Source organism: Papio anubis, chromosome 14 (genome assembly GCF_008728515.1).
Source record: "Papio anubis isolate 15944 chromosome 14, Panubis1.0, whole genome shotgun sequence".
In the NCBI taxonomy this organism is placed as follows: Eukaryota; Metazoa; Chordata; class Mammalia; order Primates; family Cercopithecidae; genus Papio; species Papio anubis.
Genome location: NC_044989.1, coordinates 32,079,044 through 32,097,030, shown reverse-complemented (window position 1 = coordinate 32,097,030; position 17,987 = coordinate 32,079,044). Strand labels below are relative to the sequence as shown.

General features: G+C 45.8%; 1 protein-coding gene across 4 annotated transcripts in view; it reads left to right on the top strand.

The window, feature by feature from the left end:
- Positions 1-641: 641 nt before the first annotated feature.
- Positions 642-17,987, top strand: part of NLRC4 (NLR family CARD domain containing 4) — a 43,068-nt gene continuing 25,722 nt past the window's right edge. The window contains exons 1-5 of one of the 4 annotated variants that reach the window (XM_031655055.1): positions 642-1,150; positions 1,877-2,003; positions 10,012-10,128; positions 13,615-13,875; positions 14,692-16,686. In XM_031655055.1, the coding sequence (XP_031510915.1) occupies position 10,128; positions 13,615-13,875; positions 14,692-16,686 (2,257 nt within the window). In that variant the 5' untranslated portion in view covers positions 642-1,150; positions 1,877-2,003; positions 10,012-10,127. The remainder of the gene's footprint in view (positions 1,151-1,876; positions 2,004-10,011; positions 10,129-13,614; positions 13,876-14,691; positions 16,687-17,987) is intronic. The other 3 variants (XM_031655056.1, XM_003908485.5, XM_021924721.2) reach the window with 3 other exon arrangements.

The window sequence follows — 17,987 nt, the reverse complement described above, 5'->3', positions numbered from 1 at the left end:
CATAGCAAAACCCTGTCTTTACTAAAAATACAAAAAATTAGCCATGGTGGTGGCCCACACCTGAAATTGAGAGGCTGAGGCACAAGAATTGCTTGAGCCTGGGAGGTGGAGGTTGCAGTGAGCCAAGATTGAGCCAATGCACTCCACTCCAGCCTGGGCAACAGAACGAGACTCTGTCTCAAAAAAATAAATAAATAGGCTGGGCACGGTGGCTCACGCCTGTAATCCCAGCACTTTGGGAGGCTGAGGCGAGCGGATCATGAGATCAGGAGATCGAGACCACAGTGAAACCCCGTCTCTACTAAAAAATACAAAAATTAGCCGGGCGCAGTGGTGGGCACCTATAGTCCCAGCTACTCGGGAGGCTGAGGCAGGAGAATGGCGTGAACCCGGGAGGCAGAACTTGCAGTGAGCTGAGATCTGGCCACTGCACTCCAGCCTGGGCGACAGAGCGAGACTCTGTCTCAAAAAAAATAAAAATAAATAAATAGATAAAAACAAATAAATAAATAAATAAAATTAGAATATACAGATAAGCCAAAGAAGGAAATATAAAATTGCCTATAATTGTATTCCCCAGCAATAAGCACCATGACTATTTTGGTGGCTGTCTTTGCAGTTTTTTCTCTTGAACATATGTTTATATGTAGGCTTCATTACAATTTAAAAATCTAGCTGATAGGGTAGCCCTCAATCTCACTTCAGAGAAGCCCACCTCACAAGTTAGGAAACACTGACACTGATGCTCCCTTAGAAAACCCAGGATGTAGACATTTATTTGTGGGGAAGCTTTGATATCCCTCTATGGCAGATAGGCTACTGTCAGAATGTTCTTTTTGAAATAAGAAGTTACGTAACATAAAGACAGAGGAAAGAGTATGCAAGAGTGTCATCCTCAAGAGAAGTGCAAAGAGATTTCTTCACTCCTCAGCTGAGTATAAGCTGGCCACCTGGAGTCTGTGAACACAAGTGTCCAATGTGAGTGTGCCCTTGTGAGCCCCTGGCTGTTTATACTCCAGAGGGTGTCCTCGTGCATCTTCGGTGGAGTGGACCAAAACTGGTGATCCATTTGCCCTGTGTGACCTTGCCCAGTACCCTGCTGACTGAGAGTACACATCGCTGGAAGTCCTCTGGGCTTCAAGATACAGGGGTAAGTATGACCTTGACTGCAGTAGCAATATGCTTTAGCCAACTAAGCTGGCTCATTTCATTTACCGCTCTATCTCCCATGGTTGAGCATTAAAAATACATGTTGGGACTGGGTGAGGTGGCTCACGCCTATAATCCCAGCACTTTGGGAGGCCGAGGCGGGCAGATTATCTGAGTTCAGGAATTTGAGACCAGCCTGGACAACATGGTGAAATCCTGTCTCTACTAAAAATACAAAAATTAGCTGGGCGTGGTGGTGCACGCCTGTAATTTTAGCTACTGGGAGGACTGAGACAGGAGGAACGCTTGAACCTGGGAGGCAGAGGTTGCAGTGAGCTGAGATCGTGCCACTGCACTCCAGCCTGGGTGACAGAACAAGACTCTGTCTCAAAAAAAGAAAGAAAGAAAGAAAGAAAGACAGAAAGAGAAAAAAAATACATGTTGGATGTTCAAAAGACTTTGTTTCATTTTAAGGCATAGAATAAATAACTGAACAGCAATAGAATTCCTATGTTGTGAACAAACAGGAAACAAATGAGCAATTCCTTTCTTGAGGGAATTTCTAGCTCTTGCATCCTTAACTCTGAAGTCCTACTTCTTCCCCGGCTACACCCATCTTCCCTTTCTGAACTGGTAGTACTTGTGTCCAAACCACTCTTATTGTGCTTTGAAAAAAAAAAAAGGAACTGCTCAGCAGTTCCCCTCTCTGTGCACTCTCCTTTCACAGAACAAGAAGGCATCTGGTCTACAAGAACTCGAGACCTCACTGAAATGGAAAGCAAATACAAAGAAACTTTATTTTAAAAACGTGTCTTGGTCCCCCCAAGAAGAGGGCAATTGGATTGCTCAGCCAGGTACTGTGGGTAGAGAGAAAGGGATTTTTAAGGTCTGGGACCCAAATATTAAAACCTGGGTTTACATTCATTTAAAGCTTGTGTCTGGGACGTACAAAAGCCTTAACATTGACGGGTGTGGTTTGCATGACTGGCGGGATTTCCTGCCGAGAAACCTTTAGGGGTGGTTAATTGGGTCTGCTGGGGTTTCATCAGGTTCAAGGGGTACATGTACCCCCTTGGACTACTGTGAGATGGAAAGGACTTTGAAAACACTTTTTGGCATTACAGAAAGGAAACTCACCCTTTTGTTTTGTTTTGTTTTGTTTTTGAGACGGAGTCTTGCTCTGTCACCCAGGCTGGAGTGTAGTGGTGTGATCTCAGCTCACTACAACCTCTGCCTCCTGGGTTCAAGCAATTCTCCTGCCTCAGCCTCCCGAGTAGCTGGGATTACAGGCACCCGTCACCGTGCCCTGGCTAATTTTTGTATTTTTAGTAGAGACAGGGTTTCACCATGTTGGCCAGGCTGGTCTCAAACTCCTGACCTCGTGATCTGCCCACTTCGGCCTCCCAAAGTGCTGGGATTACACGTGTGAGCCACCGCGCCCGGCCAGGAAACTCACTCTTGTTGCTAAGACTGTTGTTAGAATCACAGATGATCAAAGCTGAAAGGAACCAGGTAGACTACTTAGTCCATCCAATCTCCCGAGTTACTGATGAGAAACCTGGTATTTGGAGACAGAAGTGAAAGAAATCACCCTTTACGGGACACCTATTTCGTGATAGGGTCTTTACATACATTATCTCAGTTGATCCTTGCAGCCTGGCTTTGAGAGGTGGAAAATGTGGTAGAGAGGAGTTAAATGTCCTGCCCTACATCACACTGCTAATTGTCTACAAAACTAGGATAGAACCAGTTAGCACACTTCTTAACAGTTCACACACTTCTATAATACTAGTCGTATTAATTTGTTTAAAATACCACAGACTGCGTGGCTTAAACAACAGAAATTTGTATTCTCACAGTTCTGGAGGCTGGAAGTCCAAGATCAAGGTGTCAGCAGGGTTAGCTTCTCCCCACACCTCTCTCCTTGGCCTTTTCTCTCTGTATGCACATTCTGGCATCTCCCTTTGTGTGTCCCAATTTCCTCTTCTCATCACAGCCTCTTTTCAGCTTAATGACCTCTTTAAAGGCCCTGTCTCCAAATACAGTCACATTCTGAAGTTCAGGGCTTCAACATATGGATTTGGGGGAAGCCCAGTTCAGCACATAACACTATTATTAACATGTGAGATTGCTGAAGCCTATTAAAGACCTGAGAACATTCTAGTCTAGAGCCTTTTCACTAGAAAGGAAGACAGATAACACCCACTGACCACCTTTATCACAACTACTTTCATGTTTAATCTTCACAACAGTCCAAGGAGGTGGATATTAAAGCAAGATTTGGAAAGACTAAGTCACATGTCTAGGGATACTTACCTCATAAGCTGCAGAGTGAGGATTTGAATTCAGATCTGCAATGCCAAAGCACACACATTTTCCATTTCCGTGTGCTTCCTGTCTGCTCCTAATTATATGTACTCTTTCCCTTATTTTATCCGTGAGGTGTGGGAATGACCCCATAGACGTGGGTTATATTGGTCCAGAGAAACTTCAGTTCTTTGAGGAGCTCATGTAACCATTTGTAAGAAACTGCCAATTTTAGAATTAGTTCTAAATACTATTTTCCAGCCAGGCACAGTGGCTCATGCCTGTAATCCCAGCACTTTGGGAGGCCGAGGCGGGCAGATTGCCTGAGCTCAGGAGTTCACGACTAGCCTGGGCAACATGGTGAAACCCCGTCTCTACTAAAATACAAAAAATTAGTCAGCCATACTGGCATGCGCCTGTAGTCCCAGCTACTCGCGAGGCTGAGGCAGGAGAATCGCTTGAACCTGGGAGGTGGAGGTTGCAGTGAGCTGAGAGCGTGCCACTGCACTCCAGCTTGAGAGACAGAGTGAGACTCCATCTTTCTCTCTCCTCTCTCTCTCCTTCTCTCTCTCTTTCTCTGTGTGTGTGTGTATATATATATGTTATATATATTATATATATTATTTTCCAATGTATAAATGTGGGGAAAGGACTTCTTCCACCCAATTCAGTTATTCACCGGACAGCTTGTGGGGAGGGGTTGCAAGGCCATAGCTACATTCCAGGGGAGTACACAGGTTGCAGTCTTATTCTTTTTTTTTTTTTTTTTTTTCTGAGACGGAGTCTCTCTCTGTCACCCAGGCTGGAGTGCCATGGTGCTATTTTGGCTCACTGAAACCTCCACCTCCTGGGTTCAAGCAGCTCTCCTGTCCCAGCCTCCCCAGCAGCTGCGATTACAGGTGTGTACCTCCACGCCTGGCTAATTTCTTGTATTTTTAGCAGAGACGGGGTTTCACCATGTTGGCCAGGCTGGTCTCAAACTCCTGACTTCAGGTGATCTGCCCTCCTTGGCCTCCCAAAGTGCTGAGATTACAAGCATGAACCCCCATGCCCGGTCCACAGCCCTGTTCTGTATGCCAGTGGCGCGATCTCGGCTCACTGCAAGCTCCGCCCCCCGGGTTTATGCCATTCTCCTGCCTCAGCCTCCCAAGTAGCTGGGACTACAGGCGCCCGCCACCACACCCGGCTAATTTTTTGTATTTTTAGTAGAGACGGGGTTTCACCATGTTAGCCAGGATGGTCTCGATCTCCTGACCTCGTGATCCACCCGCCTCGGCCTCCCAAAGTGCTGGGATTACAGGCTTGAGCCACCGCGCCCGGCCGATTTTGTTCTTGAGAGCAATTAAAAACTTTATACTTTTTAGCTCCTTCCTCTATCTTCTTCCTCTTTTTCTACTCTTACTTAAACTTTGACCCAGTCAGGGATGGTCTGATTCTTCCCAAACCCACCCCTTTTTGGGGAAGTAGAAAGGGAGAGAAGAATCTATAGTTGCTGCTATTCACTGAGTCCTTCTTGTGTGCCAGTCACTACGCCTTGTTTGAGGACTCTTAGCGTGTCAGTGGTAAAGCTGTAGTTTGAACACAATCCTGACACCAAAATGTGCCCTTGCTTATGCTCCTGGGCTGCCCCCATTTTTTTTCTTTCTTTCTTTTTTTTTTCTTTTTTCTTTTTTTTTTTTTTTTTTTTTTTTTTTTTGAGATAGAGTCTCCCTCTATCACCAGACGGAGTGCAGTGGCAGTGGCGCAATCTCAGCTCACTGCAACCTCCACCTCCCAGGTTCAAGCGATTCTCTTGCCTCAGCCTCCCGAATAGCTGGGAGTACAGGCGCCCGCCACCACGCCTGGCTAATTTTTGTATTTTTAGTAGAGACGGGGTTTCACCATGTTGGCCAGGATGGTCTCAATCTCTTGACCTCATGATCCACCTGCCTTGGCCTCCCAAAGTGCTGGGATTATAGGTGAGAGCCACCACACCTGGCTGCTCCAATTTCAATGACAATTTTTTTATATTGTTAATGAATTAGTTTTAACATAAAAGGGAAATTTTATTTTCTGGAAACAGATATGCTTTTGAAGCAGCATCATTGTCTGGGGCAAATACCCCATGTTCGTTGTCTCACACCAAGTGAATCGAGGACATAGACACACAAAAAGAGACTTTGAGAGTGGAGTTCGAGAGTGGAGGTTTAGGCCGGTCACAGTGGCTCACACCTGTAATCCCAGCACTTTGGGAGGCCGATGGGGGCGGATCACGAGGTCAGGAGATAGAGACCATTCTGGCCAACATGGTGAAACCCAGTCTCTACTAAAAATACAAAAATTAGCTGGGTAAGGAGGCATGCACTTGTAATCCCAGCTATTCGGGAGGCTTAGACAAGAGAATCGCTTGAACCCAGGTGGCAGAGGTTGCAGTGAGCTGAGGTCGCACCACTGCACTCCAGCCTGCCTATAGAAGAGTGCAAAGCAACATCACCAGCAGCAGCAGTAGCTGTGATAGCTATAAGCTCTACGATCACAGCTATTAAAGTAAATATGAATCTCTTTGATCTATTAAGTATTCCTTTTAGTACTTCAGTGATAATATGTATGAAGGGAGAGGCCTCCCAAGTTCTATTGAGGGAAACAGGTATCCAGACTCCTTCTCGGATCCTTACCAGTAAAATGTTATTATCTTTATTAAAGGTAATAAAAAAGAAAGAAAGAAAGTGGAGGTTTAATAGGGGAAAGAAAGAGAAAAGAGAATAGCTCTCTCTCCTGCAGAGAGAGAGGGGAACCTGAGTGAGAGGTTTTGGTGTGAAATGCATGTTTTTTTGTTTTGTTTTGTTTTGTTTTTGTTTTGTTTTGTTTTGTTTTGAGACAGAGTCTCGCTCTGTTGCCCAGGCTGGAGTGCGGTTGCACCGTCTTTGCTCAGTGAGCTCTGCCTCCCGGGTTCAAGCAATTCTCCTGCCTCAGCCTCCTAAGTAGCTGGCATTACAGGTGCCCACCACTGCACCCGGCTAATTTTTGTAGTTTTTAGTAAAGACGGGGTTTCACCGTGTTAGCCAGGATGGTCTCAATCTCTTGACCTCGTAATCCGCCCGCCTAGGCCTCCCAAAGTGCTGGGATTACAGGCGTGAACCATCGCGCCCGGCCAATACATTGTAGTATTTTATACAGTAGAGTACTACTAAGCAATGAAATGTTATAAACTACTTATACTACAAGCAACAGCATGAATGACTTACACAGACATTGTGTGGAATGAAAGGAATAGCACATGCTGTATGATTCCGTTTATGTGAAGTTCTTCAACAGGCTAAACTAATTTATGGTTTAAAAAAATCAGAATGGAGATTGCCTGTGAGGGTACGGTGGAGACGGAATTTGACTGGGAAGGGGCATGGGATACTTTCCAAGGAGAGGGCAGTGTTTTCTGTCTTGATAGGTGTTTGAAGTAGAAGCATTTTTCAGCTCATCAAAGGGTACAGTTAAGATCTGTGCTTTCACTGTAGGTGAATTTTTCCTAAGAAAGAATAATAAAGAATAAAGAATAATAAAGAATAATAAACCAGCATTGAATTCTACTTAATTATATGGACATAGAAATGTGCTAACATCTGCAACTTACATAGATTGATAAATGAATAGAGGGATGGATTTTCTCTATGTGTGAAAATGTTCATAATAAAATGTTAGGGTAATGACCAGACGCGGTGGTTCGCGCTTGTGATCCCAGCATTTTGGGAGACTGAGGCAGGCAGATCACTTTAGCCCAGGAGTTTGAGACCAGCCTGGACAACACGGCAAGGCTCTGTCTCAAAAAAAAAAAAAAAAAAAGAAAGAAAGAAAAAAAATGAGCCAGGCATAGTAGCACACACCTGTGGTCCCAGTTACTCAGGAGGCTGAAGTGGGAGGATCACCTGAGCCCAGAAGGTTAAGGATGCCGTGAGCCATGATCAGGCCACTGCACTCCAGCCCGGGTGACAGAGTGAGACCCTGTCTCAAAAAAAGAGTTTTAATGTTAGGATAACATGAGTTCCCATGCCAATTCCATTCACATGAGTTCCCAAGCCAACTCCATTCACATACCCCAATCCCACTCACATAGCTCCCGTTTTGTTTCTCCCCACCCAGTGATTCTAGTTCTCTTCCCCACTTCCTGTCTGCCCTCTCATGCTGCCTTTAATTCAGACTTCGCATCTTCATCCTGACGCAGGGGGTCGTGTATGTGTGTATGAGGAGCCGGGGTAGATCATCTAACTTGGTTTGGGAATGCACACAGAGCAGTCTCAGAGGCTTCTGGGCCCCTGCTTCTCAGAGTGTGTGGAGGGGAAAGGGAGAAAGAAAGTTGCTTTTCAAACCATCTAGGAGGATGAAATGACAGGACCATACCAGGAAGATGAAATCCGTTTCTTAAAACATCACTTTAAACATGCTCCTCATAGCATAATCTCTCCCAGTTGCTCATAGGATAAAGAACAAATGCCTCATCTTGGCATACAAGGCTTTCCATAGCTTTTCCCCTTTGTACCCTGGAAGCATAACTCCTTTTTTCTGTCTCCTCAATTACTCATACTGATAGGGAACCGGGTCAGGGAAGTGCAGGGAAGAGAAGGGCGGGTCCCAGAAGGGCGGGTCCCTGGCAAGGGCTCCACCCCCAGGCCTGTGCCCACGAACCTAGGTGAGGACAGGCACTCCTGCCTTGGAGCCCAAATGTTGCATTTCCCAAGACCACGCTGGCCTGCCACACCGTCATCCTATGCGTATAAAAATCCCAGAGACCCTAGCAGGCAGATACACAAGCAGCTGGACGTCGAGAGGAACACATCGGCGGAAGAAGATACAAGCAGCTGGACGTCGAGAGGACATTGAAGGGCGAGTGCTGGCGGAAGAGCACACAACAGACACCGGCACGCCAGCAGGGCATCCGCCGGAGGAAGGACGCGGAGTTTGGCCGCGAGTGTTGGAGAAGAGTCGGTGGCAGTCTGACTCCAGGGAAAAACCATCTCCCTTCTGGCTACTCCATCTGCTGAGAGCTTCTTCTTTTTTTTTTTTTTTTTTTTTTTTTTTTTTTGAGACGGAGTCTCGCTGTGTCTCCCAGGCTGGAGTGCAGTGGCGTGATCTCAGCTCACTGCAAGCTCCGCCTCCCAGGTTCACGCCATTCTTCCGCCTCAGCCTCCCAAGTAGCTGAGACTACAGGCGCCCGCCACCACGCCCGGCTAGTTTTTTTGTATTTTTAGTAGAGACGGGGTTTCACCATGTTAGCCAGGATAGTCTCGATCTCCTGACCTTGTGATCCACCCGCCTCGGCCTCCCAAAGTGCTGGGATTACAGGCTTGAGCCACCGTGCCCGGCCTTGCTGAGAGCTTCTTCTAGTCAATAAAACCTTGCTCTCTTTCTCCAAGACCACGTGTGATCCAATTCCTCCGGTACACCAAGGCAAGAACCCCAAGGCAAGAACCCCGGAACACAGAAAACCCTCTGTCCTTGCAATAAGGCAGGGGTCTAATTGAGCTAACACAAGCCGCCTACGGACAGCTAAACCGAAAGAGCACCCTGTAACACACACCCACTGGGGCTTCAGGAGCTGTAAACATTCACCACTAGACACTGCCGTGGGATTGGAACCCCACAGCCTGCCCATCTGTATGCTCCCCTAGAGGTCTGAGCAGCGGGGCACTGAAGAAGCAAGCCACACCCCCATCGCACGCCCTGCGAAGGAGACAAGAGAACTTTTCCCCTTTCCATACTCCCCGGTCTCATCCTCTCACCTGCAAGGCGTTTTACATCCTCACCTCCACCTCCACCCCAACCCAACTACCTCGCCTCATCTTACTTATCCTTTTTTTTTTTTTTCCTTTTTGAGGCACAGTCTGTTTTTTCCTTTTTGAGGCACAGCCTCGCTCCGTCTGCCAGGCTGGAGTGCAGTGGCACCATCTCGGCTAACTGCAACCTCCGTCTCCCGGGCTTAAATGATTCTCCTGCCTCAGCCTCCCGAATAGCTGGGATTACAGGCGTGTGCCACCAGGCCCAGCTAACTTTTGTATTTTTAGTAGAGATGGGGATTCACCGTGTTGGTCAGGCTGGTCTCGAACTCCTTACCTCAGGTGATCCGCCTGCCTTGACCTCCCACAGCACCCGGCCCTACTTATCCTTTAAGACCAGCTTCATGTGCTGTCTCCTTCATGAAAACTTCCTCCCTGGATGATTCCAGTCCATATACTCTTTCTTGGAAATACCGGAGAGAACGTACCCTCTGCACCATTCATGTTGACACTTATACCATCTTTTGACATTTAATTCCAAGTTGCCTTCTTGGCTCTGAACAGCAGAAACGAGAAGAAACTTTGAAGAGAAGGGCAAAGTTCCAGTTGAACACAGTTTAGAGCTCTAGGCCAGGAGTCCAGACCCCTGGGTTCTCTTTAGGGCTTGGCCATGAATAGCCAGTGGCTTTGAGCAAGTTTTCATCTGGTTTGAGTCACCATTTTCTTATCTATGAAAAGCAGGGCATTACTTAGTTAATTGCACCAGCCCCTCTGCCTGATAGTCTCTGGTTCTGTTTTGTTTGTTTTACAGAATGAAGAGTAGTTTTATAGAAAAAAAGAGGACAATATTGGGATCACCTTTGACCTGTCCATTTGGAAATATTTTCTATTGAGTTAGAGAAAGGTGGGAAGCTTTCATTTAGAACAAGTAAGTATATGAGAAATAACATCTGCCTGGTTATACAGTCTGCTACCAAATACTGGTGATGTTGAATGGAAAATCAATTCATGGCTTCCTCTGACCAGTCGTATGTGGAATTACCGATAAATATTCTTCTGTTGTTTTAGGAATTCAGTTGCAAATATGGTAAGCTGTGATAAAAGACAGAACCACAGACAGGATAGGACTTACACAAAGAGTGACCAGGTGTATGTTTTAAAGTGTTCTCATCACCTGTTCAGCCAGACAGCAGAGAGCTACACACATCAAGCTCATTGTGAAGAAACACGGTGTAGATCTAAGTGGCAACCAAAATGTAGCTCTTTCCACTTCAACGACTGGGTGTAGACCTGCGCTGTCTAGTATATTAGTAGTAGCCACTAGCCCCCTGTAGCTATTTAAAGGTGAATTTAAATAAAATTTAAACTTCAGTTGCACAGTCACTGTAGCCAGATTTCAAGTACTCAGTAGTGAGATACGACTAATGACTACCATATTGTATAATGCGGATATAGAACATGTTCATTATCACAGAACGTTCTATTGAAAGGCATTGGTCTAGACAAAGAGATATTCTGAAAAGAATGAATAATGAATTAATAAATGAGCAGCATTTTTTCCACCTAATTACTTGATAAGGAAGGGGTATGATGGTCTACATACAAGGATATATAACATAGTACAATAATACCTTACTGTTTTGTATATATAGATATATATATCTATATTTTTTTATTTTTTTGTGAGACAGACTCTCGCTCTGTAGCCCAGGCTGGAGTGCAGTGGTGTGATCTCGGCTCACTGCAACCTCCACCTCCTAGGTTCAAGCAATGCTCCTGCCTCAACCTCCTGAGTAGCTGGGACCACAGGCGCGTGCCACCATGCCCAGCTAATTTTTTGTATTTTTAGTAAGGGCGAGGTTTCACCATATTAGCCAGGCTGGTCTCGATCTCCTGACCTCGTGATCCACCCGCCTTGGCCTCCCAAAGTGCTGGGATTACAGGCGTGAGCTACCATGCCCAGCCACTTTTCCAATTTTGAGACATTTTTGTGTATGAGAGTTATGTGACTTATTCAATATAATGAGTCTTTTAAATAGAGTCTTTTAAATAACATGTCTTCATTTTATAGGTGAAGAAATGTAGTCTTAGGAAGGCTAGTCTGTGAACTTGTGTATGTGGGTCTCTAAGCCTTTCTGAGGCTTGCTTTCTTTTTTTTTTTTTTTCCAAGACGGAGTTTTGCTCTTGTTGCCCAGGCTGGACTGCAATGGCGCGATCTCGGCTGACCGCAACCTCCACCTCCCAGGTTCAAGCGATTCACCTGCCTCAGCCTCCCAAGTAGCTGGGATTACAGGCATGCGCCACCATGCCTGGCTAATTTTGTATTTTTAGTAGAGACAGGGTTTCTCCATGTTGGTCAGGCTAGTCTTGAACTCCCGACCTCAGATAATCCGCCCACCTCAACCTTCCAAAGTGCTGAGATTACAGGCATGAGTCACCGCATCCAGCTAAGGCTGTATTTCTTTAGCTCTAAACTGAAGATCACAACGGGACACAGACTTAGAGGTTACTTCCATAGGGATGATGTAGAAGCTAGAGAACAGATGAGACCCCAGAAGGAAAGAGATGGGACTGTCTTGCAGGACATGTAGACAAGGAATATTCCGGCGGAGGTCAGCAGTAGAGCTCTGCAATGGTGAGAAAGGACAGCTGGGATGGGGTCCTGGTGCTTGGAGTGATTGATGGTGCATTTCAGGCCAGAGAAGTTCTGGGGTCTTTGAGAGAAGCACATTCCCTCTCTGATCAGTCAACACAGGTTTGAAAGCCAGGAGCGGCCAGGCACGGTGGCTCATGCCTGTAATCCCAACACTTTGGGAGGCTGAGGCGGGCAGATCAACTGAGGTCGGGAGTTTGAGACCAGCCTGACCAACATAGAGAAATCTCATCTCTACTAAAAATACAAAATTAGCTTGGCGTGGTGGCGCATGCCTGTAATCCCAGCTACTTGGGAGACTGTGGCAGAAGAATCACTTGAACCCAGGAGGCGGAGGTTGTGGTGAGCTGAGATCGCACCATTGTACTCCAGCCTGGGCAATAAGAGCGAAACTTCATCAAAAAAACAAAAACAAAACAAAACAAAAAAACCCAGAAGCAGCCTAGCCCAGGAAGCAATCTAGTGCAGACGGTGTCTGAGAGTTAAAAACCAGGAAGACATTTCTCCAAGCTGTCACAAACATAGCATGGGCACAATGGGCACAGTGCCTGGGTACAGTGTGGTCTGCCTTTCAGAAGTAGACATTGCAGAGTCAGACACAAAAAGGACACAACTATCCTCAAGGCCAGGCGGGAGAGCTTACACTGGATAAAAATCAATGTTTTGATGTGATACTCTTCAGAAAAGACCAAAGTCTGTGAGAGATAAAATGTGCTCTTCCTTTGTAGGGTGACACCTGAATAAAGGCTAAAAATAGTAGCTATCATATATTGAGTTATAACTTTGTACGAGATACTATACATGAATTCTTGTAACAACTTCCTAAGTTAAATACCGTTCTCCACACCATTGTACAGATGAGGAATCCCTGGTGTGCTGGAGCTGGTTCTTACTGTGATATGAAACCTGATTATTGAATTTTCAGGATTTTGTTAGCCAGTTGACATACACTGTTAGCTTGAAATAGGCCATGGTAGGAATATTTATACCACGGGGATTGGTGAATGCTACAAATTAGGGCCTTTACTCCTAGAAGGCCAGTTTGTGAAACCATTTAGCAGCACATAACTTTTTTTGTTGTTGTTGAGATGGAGTTTTGCTCTTGTTGCCCAGGCTGGAGTGCAATGGTGCAATCTCGGCTCACTGCAACCTCCACCTCCCAGGTTCAAGCGATTCTCCTGCCTCAGCCTCCCGAGTAGCTGAGACTACAGGCATGCACCACCACACCTGGCTAATTTTGCATTTTTAGTAGAGACAGGGTTTCTCCATGTGGTCAGGCTGGTCTCAAACTCCCGACCTCTGGTGATCCACCCGCCTCGGCCTCCCAAAGTGCTAGAATTACAGGTGTGAGCCACCGTGCCCAGCCAGCAGCACAGAATTGAAATAGACTCAAAGAGGCTTAGTGACTTGCCAAAGTCACACAGATGGTAGCAAGTGGCAGATCCTAGGCCAGTGCTGTTATTCTAAAGCCAACGGTCTTACCACTACGACCTCGATGGGGACTGTTTTATATCGGAGGGACAAGATAACTCACCTTATTTCATCACCAAAGCAAAACCATCTTGCTCATCAATGACTCTGGGGTTAGAACTGCTTTGCAGAGCATTTCTTAAAGGCCTGGAATTCAAGCATTTGGCATCTCCATAGCTCAGGAGATGCCCACAGGAAAAAAATGCATGGCCCTAATGCTCTGGAGACAGATGCTGACATGCACATTATATATAAACAAATAAATATATATATTTCTCCCCATCTCCTCAGTGAATTTCATAAAGGACAATATCCGAGCCCTTATTCAAAGAATGGGAATGACTGTTGTAAAGCAAATTACAGATGACCTATTTGCATGGAGTGTTCTGAATTACGAAGAAGTATGCAACATTTGCTGCAAGAAGGTGGAGCAGGATGCTGCGAGAGAGATCATTCACATGATTTTGAAAAAGGGTTCAGAGGCCTGTAACCTCTTTCTTAAATCCCTTGAGGAATGGAACTATCCTCTATTTCAAGACTTGAATGGACAAAGTAAGTATCATTTAGTTTTGCATCTGTTTCTGCAAATAGCATAGACCATAACAAAGTTCCAAAAGCAGATGGCAGAGCCTCTGCTTTTCCTCCTCTTCATATCACCTGGCAATGGCCTTTGATTCCTGCTAAGGAAAAGCTCAGATGATTTTAGGAAAAATTCATAGTAGATCAATTGATGGTGAAGCCAACCAACCCCAGGGCCAGGGAATAAATGACTGAGTATAGTGTCACTGCAAGATAAAACAGGACAGTGAGTGTACTAGTTAAGCTGCCAATGCAGCGGTGGTTCTCAGCGTTCCCTGCTTGGATGAGATCAACCTATGGGAGAGAGGCCCAGCTGACTACCTACCATGTCCAGGCCTCCTGGTAAAGACAGCCTGACTGACACAAGAGCACAGTTCTATTTTTCATGAAATATTAATTCAGTTTTTATTTTTTTAAATTAGTAAATAAGGTCATGACAGATTTTACTTAGAGTGAAGGCCTAATATGCTGACAGTTACCCCAACCATCTTTCTCCGCCAAATTCTTTACTTTCCTTAACCCATACACAAGCTCCTCCCTTTTCCAACCAGCTGCTATAAGATTTGGTTGTGGAGAGGAGGAAACAGAAAGCAAAAAGGGGAGTGGGGTAAAGGATGCCGGGGAAAGGGGCAGCAGACAGAACCCTTTGTGCCTGCTCGGAACTGGGAAAGGACATTACGTTCACCAATGGCAGATTCTCAGCCTCACCCCCTCGTTCATCCTCCTGAACTCTAGGTTTTGAGGAGACACAGAATTGGGTCCTGTTTAACATCACCTCTTCTCTAATAGGTCTTTTCTATCAGATATCAGAAGGAGACTTGGACGATTTGGCTCAGGATTTAAAGGACTGGTACCATACCCCATCTTTTCTGAACTTCTATCCCCTTGGTGAAGATATTGACATTATTTTTAGCCTGAAAAGCACCTTCACAGAACCTGTCCTGTGGAGGAAGGACCAACACCATCGCCGCGTGGAGCAGCTGACCCTGAACGGCCTCCTGCAGGCTCTTCAGAGCCCCTGCATCATTGAAGGGGAATCTGGCAAAGGGAAGTCCACTCTGCTGCAGCGAATTGCCATGCTCTGGGGATCCGGAAAGTGCGAGGCTCTGACCAAGTTCAAATTTGTCTTCTTCATCCGTCTCAGCAGGGCCCAGGGTGGACTTTTTGAAACCCTCTGTGATCAGGTCTTGGATATACCAGGCACAATCAGGAAGCAGACATTCATGGCCATGCTGCTGAAGCTACGGCAGAGGGTTCTTTTTCTTCTTGATGGCTACAATGAATTCAAGCCCCAGAACTGCCCAGAAATCGAAGCCCTGATAAAGGAAAACCACCGCTTCAAGAACATGGTCATCGTGACCACCACCACTGAGTGCCTGAGGCACATACGGCAGTTTGGTGCCCTGATTGCTGAGGTGGGGGATATGACAGAAGACAGCGCGCAGGCTCTCATCCGAGAAGTGCTGATCAAGGAGCTTGCTGAAGGCTTGTTGCTCCAAATTCAGAAATCCAGGTGCTTGAGGAATCTCATGAAGACCCCTCTCTTTGTGGTCATCACTTGTGCAATCCAGATGGGTGAAAGTGAGTTCCACTCTCACACACAAACAACACTGTTCCATACCTTCTATGATCTGTTGATACAGAAAAACAAACACAAACATAAAGGTGTGACTGCAAGTGACTTCATTCGGAGCCTGGACCACTGTGGAGACCTAGCTCTGGAGGGTGTGTTCTCCCACAAGTTTGATTTCAAACTGGAGGATGTGTCCAGCGTGAATGAGGAAGTCCTGCTGACAACTGGGCTCCTCTGTAAATATACGGCTCAAAGGTTCAAGCCAAAGTATAAATTCTTTCACAAGTCATTCCAGGAGTACACAGCAGGACGAAGACTCAGCAGTTTATTGACGTCTCATGAGCCAGAGGAGGTGACCAAGGGGAATGGTTACTTGCAGAAAATGGTTTCCATTTCGGACATTACATCCACGTATAGCAGCCTGCTCCGGTACACCTGTGGGTCATCTGTGGAAGCCACCAGGGCTGTTATGAAGCACCTCGCAGCAGTGTATCAACATGGCTGCCTTCTCGGGCTTTCCATCACCAAGAGGCCTCTCTGGAGACAGGAATCTTTGCAAAGTGTGAAAAACACCACTGAGCAAGAAATTCTGAAAGCCATAAACATCAATTCTTTTGTAGAGTGTGGCATCCATTTATATCATGAGAGTACATCCAAATCAGCCCTGAGCCAAGAATTTGAAGCTTTCTTTCAAGGCAAAAGCTTATATATCAACTCAGAGAACATCCCCGATTACTTATTTGACTTCTTTGAACATTTGCCCAATTGTGCAAGCGCTCTGGACTTCATTAAACTGGACTTCTATGGGGGAGCTATGGCTTCATGGGACAAGGCTGCAGAAGACACAGGCACAATCCACATGGAAGAGGCCCCAGAAACCTACATTCCCAGCAGGGCTGTATCTTTGTTCTTCAACTGGAAGCAGGAATTCAGGACTCTGGAGGTCACACTCCGGGATTTCAGCAAGTTGAATAAGAAAGATATCAAGTATCTGGGAAAAATATTCAGCTCTGCCACAAGCCTCAGGCTGCAAATAAAGAGATGTGCTGGTGTGGCTGGAAGCCTCAGTTTGGTCCTGAGTACCTGTAAGAACATTTATTCTCTCATGCTGGAAGCCAGTCCCCTCACCATAGAAGATGAGCAGCATATCACGTCTGTAACAAACCTGAAAACCTTGAGTATTCACGACCTACAGAATCAACGGCTGCCAGGTATTGTAAATATCAGTGGTTTGTGCTATGTTCACTTAAAAAAAAATAATAGTGTATAAATTTGGAAAAGGAGAGAGGAGACATTATTTCTTCTAAAGGGTTACAGCCTGCAAGGTGGCCATCCCGCAGTCTGGGAAACATGCCTCTAACCAAGACCACAAACAGGCACCTCCAAGGAAGGGTTGGGGTAGACGCTTTAGGTTGAATGGGTTGGCTAAACATACATATTCAACAGATTACAGGAGGAGCTATGAAAATTCCTGAAGGTGGTCTTGACGCATGCCTATTGAATAAACATGCATGTAACATACAACCCAAGTTCACTTTGGGGTGGAGATTTAGCATTTAAATCAAGCTTATCCAACCTGCAGCCCGTGGACTGCACGTGGCCCAAGACGGCTTTGAATGTGGCCCAGAACAAATTCATAAACCTTTTTTTTTTTTTTTTGAGACAGAGTCTCGCTCTGTCACCCAGGCTGGAGTGCAGTGGCCAGATCTCAGCTCACTGCAAGCTCCGCCTCCCGGGTTTACGCCATTCTCCTGCCTCAGCCTCCCAAGTAGCTGAGACTACAGGCACCCGCCACCACGCCCGGCTAGTTTTTCGTACTTTTTAGTAGAGACGGGGTTTCACCGTGTTAGCCAGGATGGTCTCGATCTCCTGACCTCGTGATCTGCCCGTCTTGGCTTCCCAAAGTGCTGGGATTACAGGCTTGAGCCACCGTGCCCGGCCCATTCATAAACCTTTTAAAAACATTATGAGTTGTTTTTTTTGCAAATTTTTTTTTTTTTTTTTAGTTCATCAACTATCATTAGCGTTAGTGTATTTTATGTGTAGCCCAATACAATTCTTCTTCCAATGTGGCCCAGGGAAACCAAAAGATTGTACATCCCTTTAAATGATTTAAATGTATTACAATAGGCCTATACTTCAGAAGTTCTTTTCAGAACACAAAGGTAAGCAGGTACGCAATCTCTGTAAACCAGCCAGAACCAGTCTGTGGTTGGTGGTCCTCTGATCAGGAGAGAGTTACTGAAATCACTCTCTTCTCCAATCAAAGCTGTAGTTATGGCAGGTGGAACAGGGATTGTTAGCATTTGTGAGCTGGATGAGTTGCGAATTGTTTAATATTCACAACTATCAATATTGCTTGTCTTGAGACCAATGCATGTTTAGCTACCAAAGAAGAAAAATCTGTGGTGGTTACGGCACAGTTTATTCTTTAAAAAAATTTTTTTTTTCAAGGTAGGGTCTTGCTCTGTCACCCAGGTGGGAGTGCAGTGGTGCAATCACAGTTCATTGC